Source organism: Lissotriton helveticus, chromosome 1_1 (assembly GCF_964261635.1).
Source record: "Lissotriton helveticus chromosome 1_1, aLisHel1.1, whole genome shotgun sequence".
NCBI classification, from domain to species: domain Eukaryota; kingdom Metazoa; phylum Chordata; class Amphibia; order Caudata; family Salamandridae; genus Lissotriton; species Lissotriton helveticus.
The window spans coordinates 1,910,250,089-1,910,273,318 of NC_136057.1; the positions used below are offsets into that span (position 1 = coordinate 1,910,250,089).

General features: G+C 44.1%; 1 protein-coding gene across 1 annotated transcript in view; it reads left to right on the top strand.

The window, feature by feature from the left end:
* Positions 1-23,230, top strand: part of KLHL20 (kelch like family member 20) — a 243,629-nt gene that overhangs the window by 119,346 nt on the left and 101,053 nt on the right. The window contains exons 4-5 of the mRNA XM_078643044.1: positions 2,986-3,144; positions 3,437-3,531. Coding sequence (XP_078499170.1) covers positions 2,986-3,144; positions 3,437-3,531 — 254 coding nt within the window. The remainder of the gene's footprint in view (positions 1-2,985; positions 3,145-3,436; positions 3,532-23,230) is intronic.

Consider the following 23,230-nt stretch of genomic DNA (forward strand, 5'->3'; position numbering starts at 1 on the left):
AAAATAGCAAATATATCACGAACATTATTTTTATTGAAAAAAATGAACAACCTTCTTTTGACTCGTAAGGAAATGGAAGACTGTAAGGTGCACACTCCGCAAAAACAACAGACTGGAGAACCTTACCTGCTGAGAAAATGCTTTTTTGCTTCTCGGAGATCCCCGACAGGTCCATAAGAGTTTACAGGAGCTCGTTAGGTTTGTGTATCCACTAACATCACCACAAAATATACAAACCCCAAAGCATCGAGCGTCATGTCGGGTTCCCCAGACACATGCCTCCTCTGTTTACAACCAATCTAGTGCAGCTTCCAAAGTCCCTCCTCAGGGAGACCTTTCCGACTTGTCACTGGATTATATTTCTTTAATCGACAAAATCACAGACCAGTTTTCTGTCGTCTGTGTATTCCTCTCTCCTCTCTTTCTGCTCTGTCTTCCTTCTCCTCTACCCAGTCTCTTTCTCCTGTTTTTTCTTTGCCCTTCCTTCCTCTTTCTCGTGCTACTTTCAGTGTTTAATACTCTGCCCCTTTCTTTTTCCCGCTAATCCTCTTCCGTGTGCCCCATCTCTTTCCGTTCCTCTTGTCCGCCCTGGCGCTCTCCTCCGTCACCACCTGCCTTCTCTCTCTGTCCTTCTCCGCTTCCGTGTCTATTTGGAGAAGGACAGACGGGGATCCCACTAGCCCGCGGTACTCCATCAGAGGACGGCAGCCGAGAAGGGCTCCAACATTTCCACCAATCATGTGTACCTTCTGGCTTCTGGTAACTCTCTGTTATTCCGTCTATGACAAGAAATTGATACAGTTTGCTGCAGTTGTGTGATAAATGCTGAGACGGGCCAAGCTCCGGTTCTGCGTGTGTTTCTCTGCCTGTTTGTGAACGCGAAAGAATTGAGATGGTTCTGTGTTCCCTGGCTGCTCTTTTCCTAAGCACCTTGAATGTCGAAACCCGATCAGTTTTCACATGACCCGCTGCAAAGGAGCAGCAGGTATTGCATTTGTTACAGACTTATTTAATTTTTTCCCGGTTTTTGGTCGAGCCTGCCAGACATCCCAGCTTTCTGGTTGCAAAAGACTTATTGTTGGTTTGCTGTGAAAATACAGGGGCTTGAAGCCTGCCCATTGCTTACCACTTGTTGGCATTCCTGTCACTCTCATTTTTCAGCTTATTTGTGTCCCAGCTTGTCATTTTTGTCTTTGTCCCTCTCATGAAGCCAAGTCTCTTTACCATCTCTTTTGATTGGATTTAATGCCCCCACCCCAATTGCTTTTCAAGCTCTATTTTTTTCTTTTTTGGTTCAGCACTCCATGAGTGTTCGTGTTTTCCTCCCGTCTGTCATGTACCTCTATCTCTCTGCAGTCTGTGTAGTTATCTGTTACCTGTGTGCTTCTCCCTGCCCCGCCTCCATGTTGTTGCACTCACTCTTGTGTCCTCCCCGTTGAACTTTTGCCAGTGCTCTTCTCCCCCCTACTTCTCTTTCCCTCCACCGCTTTCCGTGTTGCTTCCCCCCCACCCTTGCCCTCCTTTGTTGTCACTTGTTGCGCTACTCTTGCCTACCCCCATTGCTCCCCCCACCTGCACACTGTGTTGCCACACCAACTCCCGCCACCTGCACTTCAAAAAAACACAAAAGACTTCCATGCGTTTTTTTCTTTTAACTTGCTGATCCAACTTGGATCAGTAATAAAAAAAGAACAACTAAAAACGAAAAAGCATCTGCGTCATTTTGTAGGCATGCAAGTGTGTGCACACAGCAACGAAATGATGTGACTGGTCATGTCAAGGTATTTTATTTTTATTTTGTCATGCTGCACACCTTCCTGGTGCTGTTCAGCCTAACTAAAAACCATTAACAAAGCCAATAGGTCTCCAAAGTGAGAACAATTAGCTTTGCCAATGCTGGTATCTTGTGCTCTTAAAGGTAGAGTTGCCAGTGTATTATAGGCCATAGCTGCTGCCGATTACCAGGGCAGTCTTTCGTTCAAGTTGAGCATTATGTGATCACTACTTCTGGCCATGAACGCTAATCCATGCACTTTATTCAGAAAACGCGATTCCCCAACTCCTCTCGAGATTTCAGGCTTAGCTTCTGACAGTCATTTCTCGTGTTGTCCCCTTTCCTCCACCCCAGCTCAAGAGTCCTCCTCTGGTTGATCCCACCAGTCATTCATCTACTGCCTTACATGCTTCTGCGTCTGAAGGCAACTATTTGGAATCATTTGAACATGAATGCCTAGTTTTATTTACGTATCGTTTACATCATTATGACATCTTTTTGTTACCAATAAGCCTCTTTGTTAAAAGACTACCCCTTTTTGACGCAGTGTCTATTAAAGCGCTGAAAACCACTGCACCCAAGTTCAGGCCATTTATGTTGAACAAGAGACAGGAAGATTGATATGCAGGACTACTGGGGCTCAGTAGAGTGAGGATCGACTCACCTTCTCCTTTGGATGCAGCAAAATCCCCAGAAAATCTTACATGAGCCCACTACACTTTGCTCAGATCAGCTATATAAAGAAAAGGCATATTAAACTATTAAAAACGGGGGGCGTCCTAAGTAATATTATTATTATTTTTTTGTAAAGAAAAAATCAATTTCTGCCCAAAACAGCTCGCAAGCCAGCCACATTATATACAGGCCAAAAAACAAGCCACGTCATCTACAGACCAAGACAGTCGAGTAAGTGTTACAGGTGTAAGACTTCATATGTTTTGTTATCGATATGTATTTGGCAGGCAAGTACTACATGTTTATCACAAAGTTGTCACAAACATGGCCAGAGATAGTTTACAAAATGTAAATCACAGGAACACTGCAGTGCTTCAGTAACTGGGTTGTGGTGCAGTTACCTTACAAATGTTTTACACGAAAGACAGGCTTGTGGGTGCTCATTTTTCCTAATACGGAAGTGGTTGTTTGCCTTTCTTCATGGTTGTGCGTTCAGAGGAAGTTGACATGAGTACTGATTTGTCCATCTTTCCCAGGTGATGGAGAGCGAGGAGTTCATGCTCCTCCCAGCCAATCAGCTCATTGACATCATATCCAGTGACGAGTTGAATGTGCGCAGCGAGGAGCAGGTTTTCAATGCTGTGATGGCCTGGGTTAAGTACAGCATTCAGGAGCGACGTCCACAGCTCCCGCAGGTGAGCCATTTTGTCAAGAATGCTATGTTCCCAAGAGAGAACCCAGTTACAGTTGCCTCTACTAAAGAATGTTCTATTTACGTGAACTGCTAACTACACAAATAATAGGTTTTAACAAAAGTATCCATGTAGTCATAATGAAATATATTTTACTTGCGGAATGTACGCACCTGCATGAGTTAGTGACATGTCACGTTGTCATTTAGGATTCATGCTATCGATTCCTTACTGAAATGTTTTCATCGTGTTAAATAACATGTGATTCTACTACATGCATATTTTTGTATTACAGGTACTACAGCATGTCCGCCTGCCACTGCTGAGTCCCAAGTTCCTGGTGGGAACGGTGGGGTCTGACCCTCTTATTAAAAGCGATGAAGAATGCCGGTATGAGAAACCCCACATTACACACTGAAAATAATCTGGCTGCTGTGAATACTTTGGCACTTAACTTTTCCAATACTGTTGATTTGAGGAATGCTTTTCTGTGATTACGCTATTAGAAAACTCAATTATGTATGTGACCAACCTTTCAAGCAAGATAATGATAGCTAGTTAAAATGGAATAGCATCTTATACTGGTACCTCTCCAATTTCACAATCCTCTGCAATTCAAAAAGAATGAGGAGAGTTAGGACTATAAGACGGCCGTCTATGTCCCGAATTGTATATTGATAAACAAAAGAAGACGGCCAGCAGCAATCTACTGTCTGACGTTTGTACTGTGGTGGCACCTCTAAGTTTTATTAATAAAACCCTCACACACCAACCTGGTTGGTGTCATGCTTCATCGTTGGGTCCCAGCCAGGCAGCCGAATGCTGGCTGGCTGTGCTGCGACACCTGGTTACAGTGGAGCGGGTTGTTTTGAGGTGATGTGATGTGCGGTTATGTGCGTGAATTTACTATTAAAAATACCTCCAGTGAACTACCATTTACTTTTATTCTCGGGGCCCTGGGGTATGATTAAAATCAATAGAGAGTGGATGATATACTCCAGTTACTATGTGTAGCTGTATGTAATGTCAGATGGTCGACATGTTTCAGCCCTAGGAAAAAATGGGGCGGGCTTTCTTCAGGACCTCTCCAAAAAGGTGGGTATAAGTGCAAAATTAGGGAGTGGTAAAAAATTACCACGTGTATAGCATATTCACACTCGCCCTAAGGAGTCTATCTCATGCATAGAGGGCTGCCCATTTAGTGTCCTCCTGAAAATGTATAATACCTGTAAGGGAAAATACAAAATAAAAACGATTGCATCCAGTGTATACCAATAGCGTCTTTTATCGCCAGTGCTGGCTAGTGATATCCAGTGACCATTCACATTCATGCCATGGATATCAACCGTACTGGTGGTAAATAGTTGGTGCTATGTACTTGTCAATAGGTCAGACTATATGGTGTCTTTTGAGACAACAGTCATGGGAGACGGGATGCACTCCTGTATTTCACACTCTCAGCATTATAATCCAAAATGTAATCTACTTCCATCTTTATGGGTACAGACTACTAAAGTGTAATGCCCAAACACACTTTTGTGAACATAACACCATTATAAAGCGCTTTTTCGCGCCAATCCGTCGCACAGCATTCTCATGCCTCCTCTGGCAATTTATCCAACAAGTATACCATAATTTTTCCATCTTATTAACATTATCACTCAATCTATCCATAATATTTTCTCATTTATGCATATTCCTCAAACGGAGTGTTCATGCCATTTTCCAGGTTTCTCATGTTGCCACCGTGTCCATCCGGACCTCTTATGAGAATAGAGACAAGAATGTCTTGTCTTATGAGACAAGACATTCCATGCACATGGACAGACAACATAAGCATGCATGATTAAAGGTTCGTGCTTGGGTCTAATTGTATCCAGGTTAGCGTGGAAAACAAGGTGTGCCTTTACTAATATGTAATGACACTCATGTCAGTCCTTAAATATAGGACTGTGTAAGTAAATGGTATATATAAAGTTTTGAAGAACCACATGATTATCTTCGCATGCTGTCACAGTGCATGCATCTAGTAAAAATTAAATTAACACTTGTATTTACATTTGTCCAGTGTTAGGTTCTCTAATCTTGTCCCGGGGTTGGGGGAGTAAGCGAAGATATATGGTGCCTCCTAGTTTCAATATCTACGAAAGGGAAAAAGGGTCATGGCCGAGTCGGAAGGAAAATTAGACTAAAAACGGCATTCTGTCCTCAGCGGACGTTCAGCGGTAAATACCACTGTCCGACATGGAAGGATCTTACTTGTTAGTAGAAAGGTTCCCGCTTCGTAACCTATTTCGGCATCCCCGGGCAAGGCTGGCAACTGCTGGCTCCCGGGCGGGTGATTTATCTTGGAAGAGTCAGAGGTTCCTGCTTTCGTGTTTGCAAATGCGTCATCACGCGGAGTGCGTGTGACGCAGCACGTTCCAGGATCAACTAGACCGCTGAAACGTAGCGCTCAGTACGTGGTGGAATGGCTCACCCTGTGGGGCATGCTACGTACTGAATGCTAACGCGTCATCACACCTGGGGTGTGTGACGCTGAGTAGTTTTATGTATAGACGGAATGTAGGTTGCTAAGTGCTGCCGGGGGCCTCTGTGGGCCGATCCAAGCGCAAGTGATTGCGGCCATGGTAGAAAGAGCCCCCTCAATTCTCATGTGAGATCATGCTAAATCGGACTGCCTGATGGGTGCGTATTTAGGTGTACCCTTCATTAGTATGGTGATGGATCCAAGTCTAGAAAGAGGGCATACATAGATGTCCATGAAATTAACACGCTGTTTGTTACAGATTGTGCCTGAATTTAAGGTCTTGCGACTGAAAGCAAGATATATAGAAAAAAAAACATATAGAAAAACAGGTAGACATATCGGAAAAAAGGAGGGGGTGGGGGGGGGAGGAGAAGGAAAACATATAGGAAGACATATAGGAATAAAAAGGGGGGGGAAGGAAGGAAGTCCCCAGGCAAGAAACAAAAGAAAAATAAGATGTGACAGCAGCTGTACATCCTGATTATGTTTTGCAATTGTTGGGTGTCACATACAGAGTCCAGCTGATGTTAAAATTAGCTTATAACAATTTATCTAGGTTTTTGCAGTGCCAATAGGTGTTATCTTTGGTTCAGAGAGTTCCAAGGTATATTGTCATTGAGTCCTTCGGTATGTGTGGACAGACGGTATATCCATCTTTGTTCTTTGTCAAACAGAGCCTGCTGGATGTTGTTGGTGTTACGATGTAGTTGTTCAATAACCACCCAGCGCATGTCGTTAGGAGTATGGCTTTTTTACAGAAAATGGCTTGTCATGCGTGAGATGTCGCGCTTGCAGCGGATGTTGCTTCTATGTTCAACAATCCTGGGCTTTACTTTGCGGATTGTCATTCCTACGTACCTGAGATTGCAAGGGCAGGTTATTAAATAAATGACATTTTGGGAGTTGCAGTTGGTATGTTTGCGTATTTCTCAAACCTTGTTAGTTTCTAAGTTGAGTGTTTTGGTTGTTGTTGTCAATTGACAGACACTGCAATCTCCACACTGATAGTGTCCTGTGATCTTAGGTAGACCCCAGGTGCTGGTTATGGTATTTTCTTCGATGTGGAGTTGTGGCGGTCTCGTGTGGACCAACGTGTCTTTCAAGCTTTTGCCTCTGCGGTACGAGAATAATGGTTTCTCCCAGTTGAGGGTTCCAGAGTTGAGTATTGACCAGTGTTTTGGGATTATTCTTGATATTTGTTTTGACACAGGATTATATGTTGTGACGCACGTTAATGGGACTGTGTTCTCCCCAGGTGTTTTTGGTTCCAAAATCCCAGCACGATTTTGGTTACGTGCTCTTTTTTCTGCTTTCTTGGTAATTTTACTTGGGTAACCCCGATGATCTAATTTGGTGGTAAGTAACTTTGCTTGATTTTTGTAGTCCTGTAAATTACTGCAATTTCTGCGAAGTCGTAGATATTGTCCGTAAGGGAGATTCTCCCTCAGTGGACGGGGGTGGAAACTGGTGTAATGGAGTAAAGAGTTTCTTGCAGTGGACTTAAAGTGTGTCTTTGACACTAAACAGTCGTTCTCATGTGCAATATCTAAATCAAGGAATGTCATAGAATTCTTGCTGACGGTACTGGTGAATTTTAAATTGGGGTCACAGACATTAATCCATTCAAGGAAAGCTTGCAGGGATTCACTGGTCCCCTCCCAGATTAGGAACACGTCGTCAATGTATCGTTTATAGAAGTTCATGTTCTCTGTAATTCGTGGATTGGCCAGCAGGAATCTTTGTTCGAAATTAGAGATGTAAAGGCCAGCCACGCTAGGGGCAAAAATGCTCCCCATTGATGTACCAAACGTTTGTTGGTATTGTTGACCTTCGAACTCAAAGTAATTTTGTTTAAGAGTTAGTTCAGCAAACTTGGGTATCAAGGTTTTCGGCGTTTGGTAGTTCCATTTTTTTTGTCTAGTGCCTCTTTCAATACTTCCAGTGTGTCGTTTTGGGGGAGTCTCGTATAAAGTCTCTCTATGTCAAGACTGACTAGGAAGCTTGTGTTGGGATTGAATGTTAGATCTTTGATCTGTCCTAGGAGATCCTTAGTGTCCCTCAAGTAGGTGGTCGTGCTTTGTACCAGGGGGTTTAAATAGAAGTCACAAAAATTTGATAGGGGCTCCAGTACTGAGCCTATGCCAGAAACTATTGGATGACCAGTTGGTGGAATCAGATTCTTATGCACTTTAGGAATTGTATAGAAGTATGGTACTTTTCCTTGTGAATTTAGTAGGTACTGTGCTTCCTTCTTCCTGATGTGTCCTTGGTTTTCTGCTTCTGAGACCAGTTCCTGTATGATTTCCTTGAGTTTGGATGTGGGGTCCTCTTGAATATGTTTGTAATTGCGTCTATCGGCTAATAGACGAAGACATTCATTTCTGTATGCTTCCTTATCTTGTAGGACTATCCCACCACCTTTGTCTGCAGGTTTTATCACTACAGCACTGTTTTCCTTCAGGGTAGTGAGGCTTTCTTTCTCTTTTTTCGTCATGTTATTGAAGATGTTGTTTTCGGGGAGTGATTCAATGTCTTTGAATACTGCTTGTTCAAAGGTTAAGATTTCCACCGGTATGCTCGATGGTGGTGGCATGAAGGTTGATTTGGGTTTGAAGTCAGTGTCACCTTTTTGTTGTTGAGTATCATTGGTCAGCTCTTGCTTGGAGAAGAAGGCTCTTAGTTTTAGCTTTCTAAAGAAATCAGACATCTCACAATGGAGGCGAAACTTATCGAGACGTGGTGTGGGGACAAACCCCAATCCTTTGTTTAGAAGATTCATTTCTGTTTGATCGATTGGTATGTTGTGAGTAGTTGGTCACTAAGTTTTGTTGTTGCTCGGTCCCGCTCGTTGTTCCATGGACTTGCTTCTCGTTTGTGCTCCCACTTTCCCTTTTGTAGATATTGAAATTAGGAGGCACCATATACCTTCGCCTACTCCCCCAACCCCGGGACAAGATTAGAGAACCTAACACTGGACAAATGTAAATACGAGTGTTAATTTAATTTTTACTAGATGCATGCACTGTGACAGCATGCAAAGATAATCATGTGGTTCTTCTAAACTTTATATATACCATTTACTTACACAGTCCTACATTTAAGGACTGACATGAGTGTCATTACATATTAGTAAAGGCACACATTGTTTTCCACGCTAACCTGGATACAATTAGACCCAAGCACGAACCTTTAATCATGCATGCTTATGTTGTCTGTCCATGTGCATGGAATGTCTTGTCTCAAAAGACACCATATAGTCTGACCTATTGACAAGTACGTAGCACCAACTATTTACCACCAGTACGGTCGATATCCACGGCATGAATGTGAATGGTCACTGGATATCACTAGCCAGCACTGGCGATAAAAGACGCTATTGGTATACACTGGATGCAATCGTTTTTATTTTGTATTTTCCCTTACAGGTATTATACATTTTCAGGAGGACACTAAATGGGCAGCCCTCTATGCATGAGATAGACTCCTTAGCGCGAGTGTGAATATGCTATACACGTGGTAATTTTTTACCACTCACTAATTTTGCACTTATACCCACCTTACTGGAGAGGTCCTGAAGAAAGCCCGCCCCATTTTTTCCTAGGGCTGAAACATGTCGACCATCTGACATTACATACAGCTACACATAGTAACTGGAGTATATTGTCCACTCTCTATTGATTTTAATCATACCCCAGGGCTCCAAGAATAAAAGTAAATGGTAGTTCACTGGAGGTATTTTTAATAGTAAATTCACGCACATAACCGCACATCACATCACCTCAAAACAACCCGCTCCACTGTAACCAGGTGTCGCAGCACAGCCAGGTAGCATTCGGCTGCCTGGCTGGGACCCAATGATGAAGCATGGCACCAACCAGGTTGGTGTGTGAGGGTTTTATTAATAAAACTTAGAGGTGCCACCACAGTACACACGTCAGACAGTAGATTACTGCTGGCTGTCTTTTGTTTATTACAAAGCATCATGCACTGGCCAGGGATTGGACAGGGTGGGTAAAAACCCTGCATCTTCCTGTTATCCAGAAAAGGTAATGATCTTAACCCTTTTCAAGCAGTCTCTAAGCCAAATAGTGATCGACTTGGCCATGGTTTCAGTTTTAGACAACCTCAGACGCGAACTAGACTAGGCATACATTCCCTGTGATCTTTCTTGTACCTTCAACGATGCTATAGGTAGTCATACTAACTTAATCAACTGTTTCACAGGAGTTGACATCAGAAACATGGCTCTGCAAGGGTGCTGATTCTTTCAATTTGATCCTCTGGTGTTGCATCTTATGTATGGATCAAGTTATATGCTGCTGACTTGCGAAGTGCACAAAGGTTCAGCCTTTTCATTTCTTCTTTTGTTGTTGCACCTTGATTCCTCAAAGAAATTCTAGCTTGGCCTACATACACATGTTCTGCTCTGCTTTCAGAGACTCAAAACTTGTCAGCACACCATCTAATGTTCCTCCTGCATTAAGGTGGTCTCAACCTACTGGCTTAGAGTGATGTAGCCAGTCTTTGGCAATGCCTTGTTATTACACTTCAGATCCTTTCCTGTAGTAGATCTTCACCAAGAACTTACCCAATACCTTGCAGCAATTGCCCTGCAATGTTGAGCCCCTAGAGTTTGCAAGGCGCACTCAAGTGGCAGAGCATTTTATGCCATGGTCCCCCACTTGTGAGATGCTTTCCTGATCATGTTTGATCAACCTATGATAGCAGTCCAATTCTTGGATGTTCCATAATAGGACTGATTCTAGAACTAGCCATTATCAGCAGCAGGAAATTCATTACAGTGCATATGCACTTTAATTTAAAATACAAGATCACCCACAGTGCTTTGTAACCACAGATAAACTGTATGAGATAACTGATTGTATAAACATGATCACTTGCATGCCCAGTGAATCTATAGTTGGTATAAGAGGAGTTCTCTTGAGCAGTGGGGCAAAAGGTGAGGAATGTGTCTCTCTTGTCCTTGTTTGTGATAGCCGTATTTTGGAAACTACTATGCATTTTGTTTTTGAGTTTTTGAGTGTGTACTGCATATAAATTATTTCGAGGCAGTTTTATCGATCGTGGGTTTTTAATATTGTAAAGCTGATTTTAGCACCTCTTTCTATTGGATTATGCCTTTGCATACCATGCTAATAGTCCTCTTCTGTTACAAGCATTGAGGGTCTCGAACGAGATGCATGAGTTGAGAGGATTAGAAACCCTAATTGTGGTGTTTTAAATAAAGGTTAGAAAATGCACATTGAATACTGCTAATCTGTTTCTTAGCTTTAGAAATTGATATTGAAAGGGGTTTACAATGTTAATACTCATTATGTACCTGTTTACTTTGTTTCATTGCATAGTGACTAAGCTTTGTAATTGATTGAAAGAAAGTTCGTTGTGATTTGGTCTGGGCACTTGTCTACATCAAGGATTAATAATGCTAATTTCTGAGGGTGAACCCCCAGACAAGTAAATTAACCTGAGCACAACTCCCTGTTAGCTATGGCACAGAGCACACTGCCTTGACGTACAGCAAGTATTTATGCAGAACAATAAAAAAATCCCAAACCAGATTAGAATAGAATAACGTTTGATACACAAAATGAAACCACAATTACAGAAATACAATAAGGGGAACCAGCTATATGAATTTTAAGTGAAAATAGGGCCAAATACCACTAAACGCTAATTATATTCTATAGAAGCATAAGACCAAGACCTAGGTGTGATTTCAAGCTAACGTCGGTAGAGCATTGGTCGGATACACCAACCGACCAACCAGTCTATGATTTTATCTTCTGATTTAGTCTTTTTTATGGAGCTCAAAACCCTGCAGCGGGGCAAGCCTGAAGTTGTATCCTACAAAGCTGGATCAAAAATGGACACCTTCACCGTAAAGCACTGCTGGCGGCTCTTGAAAAACAAAAAATGTTTAAGTTCTAACTTTTTAGGGCTTTGCTGGAACAGCTTCTCTGGGTCCCTTCTGAAGCTCCCATGACCTGAAGCCCAACACCACAGGGTCTGGACTCAAGCAGAAGCTACAAGCAAGGTTCAGTCCAGTTGGTGCCAGTCAACAGGTTACTTGAGAAAAAAGGGCTCTTGCAGCTTATTGTATCGCTGTAGTTGTAAAGTAGGTCAGCCAACTCACACTTGGAGTCCACATTTTTGGCCTGGGTACAAGAGGCAGCAGGTCTAGTCCTTCAGGACTCCTTTCAGGTCACAGAGAGCAAGTCCAGTTCTCTTCCGATCTTCCACTAATCCAGAAAGTGTTCTGAGGAGGGTGCCTTTGTATACCACTAGCGAGTGGGTGGAGGTGACTCCTTTTTAGGTTTCGACCTGGCGAAAAGCTGCGCAAGCAGCGATTCGCGCAGGCGAAATCTTATGTCCTACACTGTGTGGCTGGGAATCCGCCCCTCTGTTCCATTGGCTAGCTCCATAAATGGAGGCTAGCCATTGGATCAGAGATCTGTCTGTCAATTGCGGAGCAGATTCGGGGGCATTCCGGCCATTTTTACTCATCCTGCCCCTTTGACAACGTCAGTGCGGCGGTGGGCGGGTTTTATTTTTGTGTTCGTCGAGGTTTCTTTTCGTCATTCCGCGGCCGACCGCCGCCGGAGGAAGACCAGGTCCAGGTGAGTGCTTTCCGTGTGTTCCCGCACCCCCTCCCGCTGTCCGTCTTCCCGTTCCTGCTCCCCCCTCCCTCTGTTTGTGTCCCCGTTCCCGCCCCCCTCCCGCTGTCCGTGTGCCTCCCGCTGTCCGTGTGCCGTGATGCTTATTTTCGAAGTTTTATTTTTAAAAGCGCAGAGGGCTTCAAATAAGTCAAAGTGCAGATTTCAGTGTTCTCGTGGCAACGTTCACACAAAACCTGTTGGTTCTGGAAACGACCCGATCCTTTCTCCGAGTTGCAGATGTCCCACTGAGTGCTGAACGCTTTTTATAGTTGTGTGACATCTGCGTATGCATGTTACTCGCTGAGGTGCTGTTGACCTGATAATGGCGAAATGTTTGAATGATCTTGTGCGTGTGCTTATCTTTGTTTTCGTTTGTAGAGTCGGGCCGTATGGTCATCTTCAGCTTTTCCTCCTTGACATGCGTTATCACTTTTGTTTCCTGATCTAATATAAGCACAAACCATTTCCTCAGTTCCTGATCTAATAAAGGCTTTAGACATGTTTCTTGTCCCCGTTCCCGCCCCCCTCCCGCTGTCCGTGTGCCTGCCCGCCCCCCTCCCGCTGTCAGTGTGCCTCTCGATGTCCGTGTGCCGTGATGCTTATTTTCGAAGTTTTATTTTTAAAGCGCAGAGGGCTTCAAATAAGTCCAAGTGCAGATTTCAGTGTTCTCGTGTTCTTTGTTTTCGTTTGTAGAGTCGGGCGTATGGTCATCTTCAGCTTTTCCTCCTTCACATGCGTTATCACGTTTGTTTCATGATCTAATATAAGCACAAACCATTTCCTCAGTTCCTGATCTAATAAAGGCTTTAGACATGTGTTTCTTTTAGGAAGGAGACCGTGACTGAGCAGAACGTCCTCCCTGCCTGCTCTTTAACAGGCTTTGCCCCCGAGGCCCGTGCGTCAGGGCCTTTGTAATAGGGCATGGAGAGACGAGCGTCACTTCAGGCACACACGGAGAGCATATCAAACCAGGGCTTCTGCTCACACAGAGAACACTACGAGCACACAGACGACAGCCCACATGGATTCTTTTTGTGATGTGTTCAGATGTAAGGAATTACATTGAAACTAATTATAAATAATAGTTCATGCCTACATTATATCTCTGACGCAGTGGAAGATGGTAATGCATTTTGTAGGTCAGGGTGGGTTTTCACGCCATAACTCACGTTGCCTTGATTACATTTGAGAATGATATAAATGGCCACAAAAAAGCACAGTTCTTAAGCTAGTTCAGTATGTCTGTTTTTTAAGGACCGATCTATTACGTGCGCAAGATATAAGCGCTCTACCCAGTAAAGTTCCTACTGGATTTTTTGGTGTTGTCTAAGCTGCTGAGTTACCATCAATTGATTAATGCACGTGCCGCTGAGATGCTGCGTCAGTTGCACATTTCTTGTTTAAAACCCACCATGACAAACCGATAGCTAACTCGGTGGCAAATACTAACTTGACATCTGTGATGTCCAGCTTGCGAAGCAACTATACAGTGGCTGCAGGCACAACATGTTTTTTCCTAAACGAATTGATGTAGAACTGGAATCGTTTGAGTAGTTTTATGTTCCGTAAAATATCCGTTCTGAAAAAGCAGATATTCTGTACTGAGTCTGTGTGTCCGATGAATCCCAGTTCCCTCACCGTGGTGGGCTCATCGTCTTGGCTCTGAGTGAATGATCGCTTCTGCTGACTGAGTTCTTCAATGGCGTCCCGATGAATCAGCAGAGTCTTTGTTTTCTCTGTGTGAATCACTGTTGGTAATTGCTTGTGGAATACTTCCAGTCCCTAGCAACCAACATTTAATACTAATCAGATTTTTAAAAAAGTGTTCACAGATTTAGTACTACACTTTACAAAACAGTATACATATATATCATTATTTTAAGCAAGCTATGTGTGTGTGACCGCTCCTGGGTGTGTGTGTGACTGCTCCAGGGTGTGTGTGTATGTGACTGCTCCAGAGTGTGAGTGTGTGTGTATGTGACTGCTCCAGTGTGTGTGTGTGTGTGTGTGTGTGTGTGTGTGTGTGATTGCTCCAGTGTGTGTGTGTGTGTGTGTGTGTGTGTGTGTGTGTGTGTGTGTCTGCTCCAGTGTGTGTGTGTGTGTGTGTGTGACTGCTCCAGTGGGTGTGTGTATGTGACTGCTCTGGTTGTGTGTGTGGGGGGGCTCTGGGTGTGTGTGGCTGGCTCTGGGTGTGTGTGGCTGGCTCTGGGTGTGTGTGTGTGTGGTAGTAATTGCTGTCTGCTGAGCTCGTCCGTAGGGTACAATAGTTCTCACATTTGCGAGAGATTAAGCTATTGGCAATGTAAATGACAATGCCATTTATTTATCTGTTTTCAAAACCAACACATAAATACAAATTTTGTCATTTACAATGCCAATAGCTCTAACTTCTCCAAAGGCGAAACCGTTGCATTGTAAATGCTTGTTTTATTTCAAATAATCGTTATTGATATTACTAAAACAGTGAATAGGATAAGAAAGCAAAAATAAATTATAAGCTCAAGATATGAAAAAGGGGTGTTCCATTATGCTGATATGCTTATAAGGAAAAACATAGATTATACAGAAAAAGATAGATTACAAATTACATTCCATTAGATTTGGTATACTTGTAATATTTGATAGTTTTCTACCCTTAACATAGGTAGCGAGGAAGATTACATGACATTAAGACATGTTGACTTCATAGCATACAACGCGTAATTACAGGTTGACATCATAACATTGACACGTGAAATATTGAATGAAGCAGACAATCATTCTTTATATACGGAAACCTAGGCGGCAACTTCAACTTTGTTTAATCAAAACACATCGTTAATTTTGTTCTTAGACCATAGTTTGAGGGGCTAATCAAAGGGAGTATGTAGCATGTCCATTTTGGTATAGATTCCAATGATGGAACAAAGGGAGAAAAACATGATCATAGGTGTATGCATTAAGGGAAAATTGTCAGCATTAATCAAGTGGTTTTAGACTTGCAATCATTAGTGAGGCTGTTAAATTATATTTCCCAGGTGTCTTTATTTCGTATGCAATGCACAATTATCCAGTATTATGGGTGTCTTTCATAGATTCACATGCCTGAATCATTCCCCGTCGTCGAGACGGGAGTCTCCGGTACATAGAAAAGTAATGTCTTATAGACATACATAGAGAATAGTAGGCCTAAAGGCCTCACCTTAGTAACATATCCATATCCATGTCCTTTTGTAAAAAGGACCAAACTCTAGAGAAGAGCCAATCAGCTATCACCTCCCTCTAGAACCTTCCTGGCAGGAGCCTCAGTTCCTCAGATTTTCTACCGCACGTTGTGCTAAGGGAGTCTCCTCTGAGCTCTGCTCAGATTCTGTGTTTTTTCACTTCATTAAATGACTTTGTTGTCAAGGATTCTTTTCTACCATGGATTATCTTCAAATACATTCTTTAAAGGTCTGGTACAGGCCAAAGACTACAAGGTATGTCGCACTTTCTCAAGTAAGTTTTTGAGAGGTTGTGAAGGGTGATTTTTAATATGGTGTCAAACACTAAGACCAGAAAGGAGGTTTTTTTTATTTTCTCCAGTGACCGTGATGAGGCGTTATCCTCAACGTCTAGGAGACCTCAAAAGAGAAGAGAATCTCCTCAGACTCATTCCTCAGGGGAACATCCTGAGAAGGCCCTCAAAAAGACCACTCATGGGTCTTCTGGGCGCAGTTCTTAAAAATCTCCTCACTCTGTGGATAAGGAGAATAAAGGACTTGCTTTTGGAGAAAAATCATGTAAAAAAGGCGACTTCTGAGCCGTCAAAATCACCTCCTCTGGTCATAGGACCCTTCAGGAAGGCGTCTTCTATTCCTCCTGAGGTAAAGACTAAGAAGCCAACATCATCAACGGGATCGTCTACAAAGAAACCATCATCATTGCCTATTACAGCCTCTTCGTCTACGATGGCCTCGTCTACGATGGCCTCGTCTACGATGGCCTCATCTACGATGGCCTCATCTACGATGGCCTCGTCTACGACGGCTCGTCTACGACGGCTCGTCTACGACAGCTCGTCGACGATGGCCTGTTTACAGCATCGACGGCGGCCTCATCTACGACGGCTCGTCTACGATGGCCTGTTTACAGCGTTGACGACGGCCTCATCTACGATGGCCTCGTCTACGATAGCTCATCTACAATGGCTCATCTACAATGGCTCGTCTACGACTGCTCGTCGACGACGACGGCCTCGTCTATGACGGCCTGTTTACGGCGTCGACGATGGCCTAGTCTATGATGGCCTCGTCTACGATGGCTTGTCTACGATGGCTCGTCTACGACTGCGTCGTCGATGAAGGCCTCGTCTATGACTGCTCGTCTACGACGGCCTGTCTATGGCGTCGACGATGGCCTCGTCTACGATGCCTCATCTACGAGGGCTCGTCTTCGATGGCTCATCTACGACGGCATCGTCATCGACGGCCTCGTCTATGACTGCTCGTCTACGACGGCCTGTCTACGGCGTCGATGATGGCCTAGTCTACCAACCATGGCCTCGTCTACCATGGCCTCATCTACGATTGCTCCTCTACGATGGCTCCTCATCGACGGCCTCGTCTACGACAGATCGTCTATGATGTCGCCTACGACGGCCTCGTCTATGACTGCTCGTCTACGACGGCATAGTCTATGACTCCGATCTCGTCGACGGACCCATCGACGAGGGAAATTCCGACAATTTTGGAATCTCTTATAATGTGGTACAGAGGGCTGCTCAACGTTTTAAGATCTCAATGGTCTCTCAAGAACCAGTCTGCTTCTTGTATGACTTCACAGAACCTCTCAAGAAGGCAGTAAGGTCAATACCGATTATCGATTACCTATAGTCAGAAGGGGTAAAGGTCATGAAGAACCCCTCCTCTGTATCACCAGTGATCCCTCAGTTGGATAAGAAGTATAGGGCGCCAGATACAGCACCCGCGTGTTTAACAGGGCATCCTAAGCCGGACTCCATGGTGACACAGGCGGCCTAGAAGACCTCCAGGAATCCTTCGCCCCCTTTGTCGCTTCCTCCTGGTAAGGAGGTAAGAAGAGTGGACAACATTGGGAACAGGTTTTCCTCAATATCTGTAATGACGGTAAAGGCCGCGAATGCCCTAGCGCTCTTGGGGCGCTATAATAGGCAATTGTGGGCACACATAGCCCCATAGCTGTCGGAATTGCCAGATTCATCCAAAGAGGAAGTAAAGAGGATTCTGCTAGATGATGAAGCATCGACGTCAGAAACTATAGACTGCGCGATGGATATCGCTATGACAGGGTTCCGCCAGTTTGCTGGAGCAGCAGTCTTGCGGCTCCAAGGATGGCTAAAGGCAACCTCTTTCCGTCCTGAGGTGCAAACAAAGATTTTGGGCATGCCATATGTTAGCCAGTTACTATTTGGCACGGAAAATTGATGAAGCAGACACTGCGAGACCTTTGGGCACCCTTCAGTATAAGAACCAGTCCTGTTGTAGAAATAGAGGAAGAGGACAGTCTTCCTACAGAGGAAATTATTAATACAGGTCTTCCTGCCCTTCGGGCCAGAGTAGAGCGCAATACCAACAGCGCCAACAGCAGCAAAACAAGCAATCCTCTTTTGGGAGGTCGTCCTTTCAAGGTACAGGACAGCGGAAATAACAAAAATCTATGGCTGCTTCTATGAGGCAATAGAGAGAGTACCTCCATCTCAGGAGGGAAAAGGTCTTTATTCTTGCTTCTTTTGATCCAGAAAAAAGACAAGAAGTGGAGACCAATCTTGGACCTTAGGGCCCTCAACAAATTCCTAAGAAGTAGTCGTTTCGCATGGTAACGATCCAGGAGGTCTTGCAACTACTGTAACAGCAGGATTTTAGGGCGTCCCTAGACATACAGGACGCTTACTTCCATATCCCAATTCACAGGAATCACAAAAAGGTACTTGCGATTTGCAGTAGCGGGCAGACACTTGCAGTTTCGCGTTCTGCCCTTCGGGCTCAAGTTCTCACCGCGCATATCCACGAAATGTCGTACCCCGGTGGCGGCATATCTCAGACAGTGCCATCACCAAGTCTTTCCGTATCTGGATGACTGGCTGGTCAGGACTCCATCCTTAGAAGACGCGTCCTTGTCTTCCAACGCCTGTTTAAAGCTTTTCGATTGCTAGGGTCTCACCCTCAATCAGGAATAATCGGTCCTACAACCTTCTCAGTGCATCAGTTTCCTAGGTGCAACCCTGGACACACGGTCAGCAAAAGCTTTCCCATCCAGAGAGAGGATGTACAAACCCCTTGCACTAGCTGCTATAGTGGCCTCGAAGAAAGTCTTGACAGTCCGTCACTTCAAATCCCTCCTGGGGATGTCAGCGTGTATCCTCCTGATTCCTCACTGTCGACTACGAATGAGGAATCTACAGGAGGCGCTCTTGAAGCAGTGGGTCCAATGCACAGGGTCATTCGACGACCACATAAAAGTGAATCCTCAGATGGTCGGAGCCCTGCAATGGTGGATGTCATCTCAAAACCTGTCTCAAGGCTTGTCATTCCTGCTTCCGGCTGCTCCTCATGTTGTCACAACAGGCGCCTCCTTGGAAGGCTGGGGAGCTTTTCTGCAAGAGCTACAGATAAGCGGGTAGTGGTCTCCTATGGAGAAGAAACTACATATCAATCTGCTCGAACTGCGGGCAGTCTTCCTGGCCCTTCAAGCTTTCCTGCCAAGAATAAAACATTCCCTGGTGCTCATCCGGACAGACAACACCACGACTAAGCACTACCTCAACAAAGAGGGAGGGACACGCTCGCTGACACACTATCGCGCGTTGCAAAAAATAATCTGGAATTGGCTCATACTCCACAATATAACCCTAAGAGTGGAATATGTCCCAGGCACGGACAATGTGCTCTCCGACTTGTTGAGCAGGCAGAAAACATCGTCACACGAGTGGGAGCTAGATCAACAAATTATCGAGCAGATCTTCTCCAGATGGGGCACGTCGCAAATCGATCTATTTGCGACGACAATGAACACCAAATGCCCACACTTCGCAAGTTGGCATCCCCAGTCAGGGTCTCTAGGGAATGCATCTTCCATCGCATGGCGCAACGTCGTTGCGTACGCCTTTCCGCCATTCCCAATGCTTCCCAGAGTCCTCAGGAAAATTTAGGTGGAGCCTTGTACTCTAATTTTAATAGCCCCAACTTGGCCGAGGCAACATTGGTTCACAGAGCTCCACCGTCTATCCCTGGAGCCGCCGGTCCACCTGCGGCAGTATCTATCTCTGCTTACAATGAACAAAAATAAAGTTCAACATCTGGATCTGAAATCTCTCAGGTTAGTCGCCTGGCTCCTGAGTTCAGAGAGTTCCACAATCTGAATATTCCACAAGACTGTAGACATTCTTGCCAGAGCAAGGGCGGATAGCACGACCAAGACGTATTCCCTGAAATGGAAGCGCTTTTGTGTTTGGTGTGCAGATCACGGGATTCGGCCTTTCTCCACATCACCGGAGCAAATATTACCTTATCTATTACATCTGGCACAGTCGGGCCTAGCCCACTCCTCCATTAAAGTACACTTAGCAGCAATATCTCGTTATAAAGAACTTCAACGATTCCATCGCTCTGTTCAAGCGGGTTGATTAAGCAATTTCTAAAACGATTATACAGATCTTTCCCGCCAGTAAGGATGTTGCCACCTGCCTGGCATCTCAATGTGGTTCTTAACCAGCTCATGAAACATCCGTTCAAACCAGTACACAGAGCTGACCTAAAGTATGCCTCGTGGAAATCAGCACTCCTCCTGACGCGCACATCTGCAAGGGGGGTCAGTGAGCTACAGGCGTTTTCAATCCAGGATCTTTTTCTACAGTTTAATAACGACAGAGTAATCCTGAGAACCAATCCTAGGTTTATCTCAAAAGTCCCGTTGGACTTCCACCTAAATAAACCCGTGGTTCTGCGTTCCTTCTTTCCGAACCCAAGCACGGCAGCTGAGAGATCGCTGCTTTCTTTGGATCTCAAGCGATGCTTGAAGTTTACACTGACAAAACGAAAACATTCAGGAAATCTAACCAGCTATTTATAGCTTACAGCAGACCTAGAAAATGTCTACCGCTTGCCAAGCAGAGCATCTCCAGATGGATTTCTGCAGCCATTGCTTTCTGTCATGACCAAGCTGGACAGCCATTGCATTCCAAAGTGAGAGCGCACTCCACGAGAGCCATGTCCACTTCTTTAGCTCTCTTTGCAGGGGTTCCAGTCATTGACATTTGCAGGGCGGAAACATGGAAGTCGCCGCATACCGTCATTAGGCACTACTGCCTGGATATGGAGCTGATGAATGATGCAGCGGTGAGACAACCAGTGTTACGCCATCTTTTCAGTAAGGTGAGCCTTCCTCCGTCCCTCCATCCTACTCTGGTGTGCACATTTCTTTAGTAATACTTATTGTGGAGATCTAATGATGGTTCATGCTCGCATGATGTGTCTTATCTAAGAACTTGTATATGCTGTTCCATCAGAAATGTGCACTCTGCATTGCTTGCTACTCTGATTCAGGCATGTGAATCTATGAAAGACACCCATAATACTGGATAAGAAATGCGTTACTTACCTGTAACTGCAGTTATCCAGTATTGGTGTCTTTCATAGATTCACATGCAACCCTCCCGCCTCCCCTGGAAGGACTCACCTAACTCTCTGTGTCACGCCTACTTAGCTTAGTGCGTACGAAAATCTGAGGAACTGAGGCTCCTGCCAGGAAGGTTCTAGAGGGAGGTGATAGTTGATTGGCTCTTCTCTAGAGTTTGGTCCTTTTTACAAAAGGACATGGATATGTTACTAAGGTGAGGCCTTTAGGCCTACTATTCTCTATGTATGTCTATAAGACATTACTTTTCTATGTACCGGAGACTCCCGTCTCGACGACGGGGAATGATTCAGGCATGTGAATCTATGAAAGACACCAATACTGGATAACTGCAGTTACAGGTAAGTAACGCATTTCTTATGGATAGCTAGATGGAAGAGTCACTGGTATTCACAGTGGTTCATATTTAAAGCAGAAGGCATCAAGAGAATCCCATATTTTCCTGTGTGGAGATCGCCATGGTGAAAATTGTTTGGAGATATTATCAGCACCTCTCAGGAAGGAAAGCCATTCTTGCCACAACTTGAAGGAGACTGCTTTGGGTGGGGGTGGCTCCTGTCTCTTCTCTAACCAATGGGCTAAAAATTCCCTGGGGTAACTAGCCACTTTTTCATCAGGTCCTGTATGCCCCACTGAAACAATTCTTACTGTGCCCCTCACTCCTAAAATCCAAGGTGGGGAAACCTTACCTCCCTTGTGAAGAGTTCTTGTTGCCCAACTTTGGGTGATTTGGGGAAATGAACAGTCCCTTCCTGTGTGTCCTCACCAAACTAATTTTGCTTCCCTTCCGCTAAGTTCCAAATCAGCCAGGCTAGTGTCGGCCTTGAAGTCCAAGGTTTTCACTTTTTCAGCTATCTCCGTACACTAATCAATTATTGGTCAAGCCTCACCTATGTCCATTTCATGTGAATAAGGGCAACTCTAACTATACTTCCTGGGCTTATGAGGATCAAATGCCACAACCCACTCCACAATGTCACTAGGCTTAAGATATTGTTCTGCCATGGGTGTAGTTTCACACCTCATTAAGATTACGCACCTGCTGGCAGGCTAATGAAAATTAATCTCCAGGCGGTACAGGCAGTGAAAAGGTACATTTCCAAAAGTTATGTTTCCTAAATATTTATAAAAAAATTAATTACACCAATGAATTGATCTTTTAATAAATATGGAAAATAGTCTAAGAATTACTATTTTAACTGTTTCCTGTTAACATTTACAGATTAGGGTTTATAATCCTTACTTTGACATTTTCTAACATCCTGCTGCTGCTTACCAGTGAAAATAGATTTTGGGGTCTAGTCACTCGAAGTACTTGGCAACTTTAATTTTGGTCATGTTTCACTCTTAAATATAGGGCACCCTGACTTGTGGGTGACAAGGTTTAACTTTGGGAAGACTTATTAATATTTAAAAGAAGGTTTTCCCACCTGTCAAAAAGGTTTATTATGAAAAGTTTGATAGCAGGTTTTAGGCTGTACACTGTAGGCCAACAGCCATGGTTTACAGGCCAACCCTGGGGCTGGCACCATGGGTCCTGCAGACCACAGATGGACTTTAACTTCCAGGTCCTAGGTGTATTTCCCACACCGTTTACTAGGGATAAACAATTTTTTTCAAGATGTGACTGTGCATGATTTTCACACACAAATTGAGAAATATGGATGTGGCCTAAGGTTTTAACTCACAGATTGATATGAAGCCCTTCCCCATACTTTGCTGCAGAAGGTTTTTTTCAAATTTGCTCACTGGTATCAACACTAAGGCTTTTCAGAAACATTGATTTTAGTGAACGGGTGATACAGACCAGCACTCTGCCCTGAAAAGTGTTTCAGATCCAGACTGCAGTGCAGTATCCTATCTGCAAATTTATGGGCAAATCAATACTATGGCCCTAATCTGATATCAAAGGATATGGTCATGGAGTGATGTTTTGATACAATTGCTCGAAAGGCCCCATCTCATGCCCATTAAACCTAGGTGGGTTGCAAAATGTTTGTATTGTAAACATTGGGTTGTGGTTCTAAAAAGTTTGGGAAGTACTGTTCTAAACATATAAATGTCTCGCGTAGTTCATGAAGCCCTGTTCCTTAGCAACTGTTCTATCCCGTTATCTCCAAGTCTTTTCTTTGTCACATTCACACTAAGATCTCTGAATTTTGAAGACTTTTAAAGTGTACAGTTTCACTTCTTTATCAATTGAAAGCTGTATTTTAAATTGGAAAAAAAACTTTAACCATTTTTTAGCGGT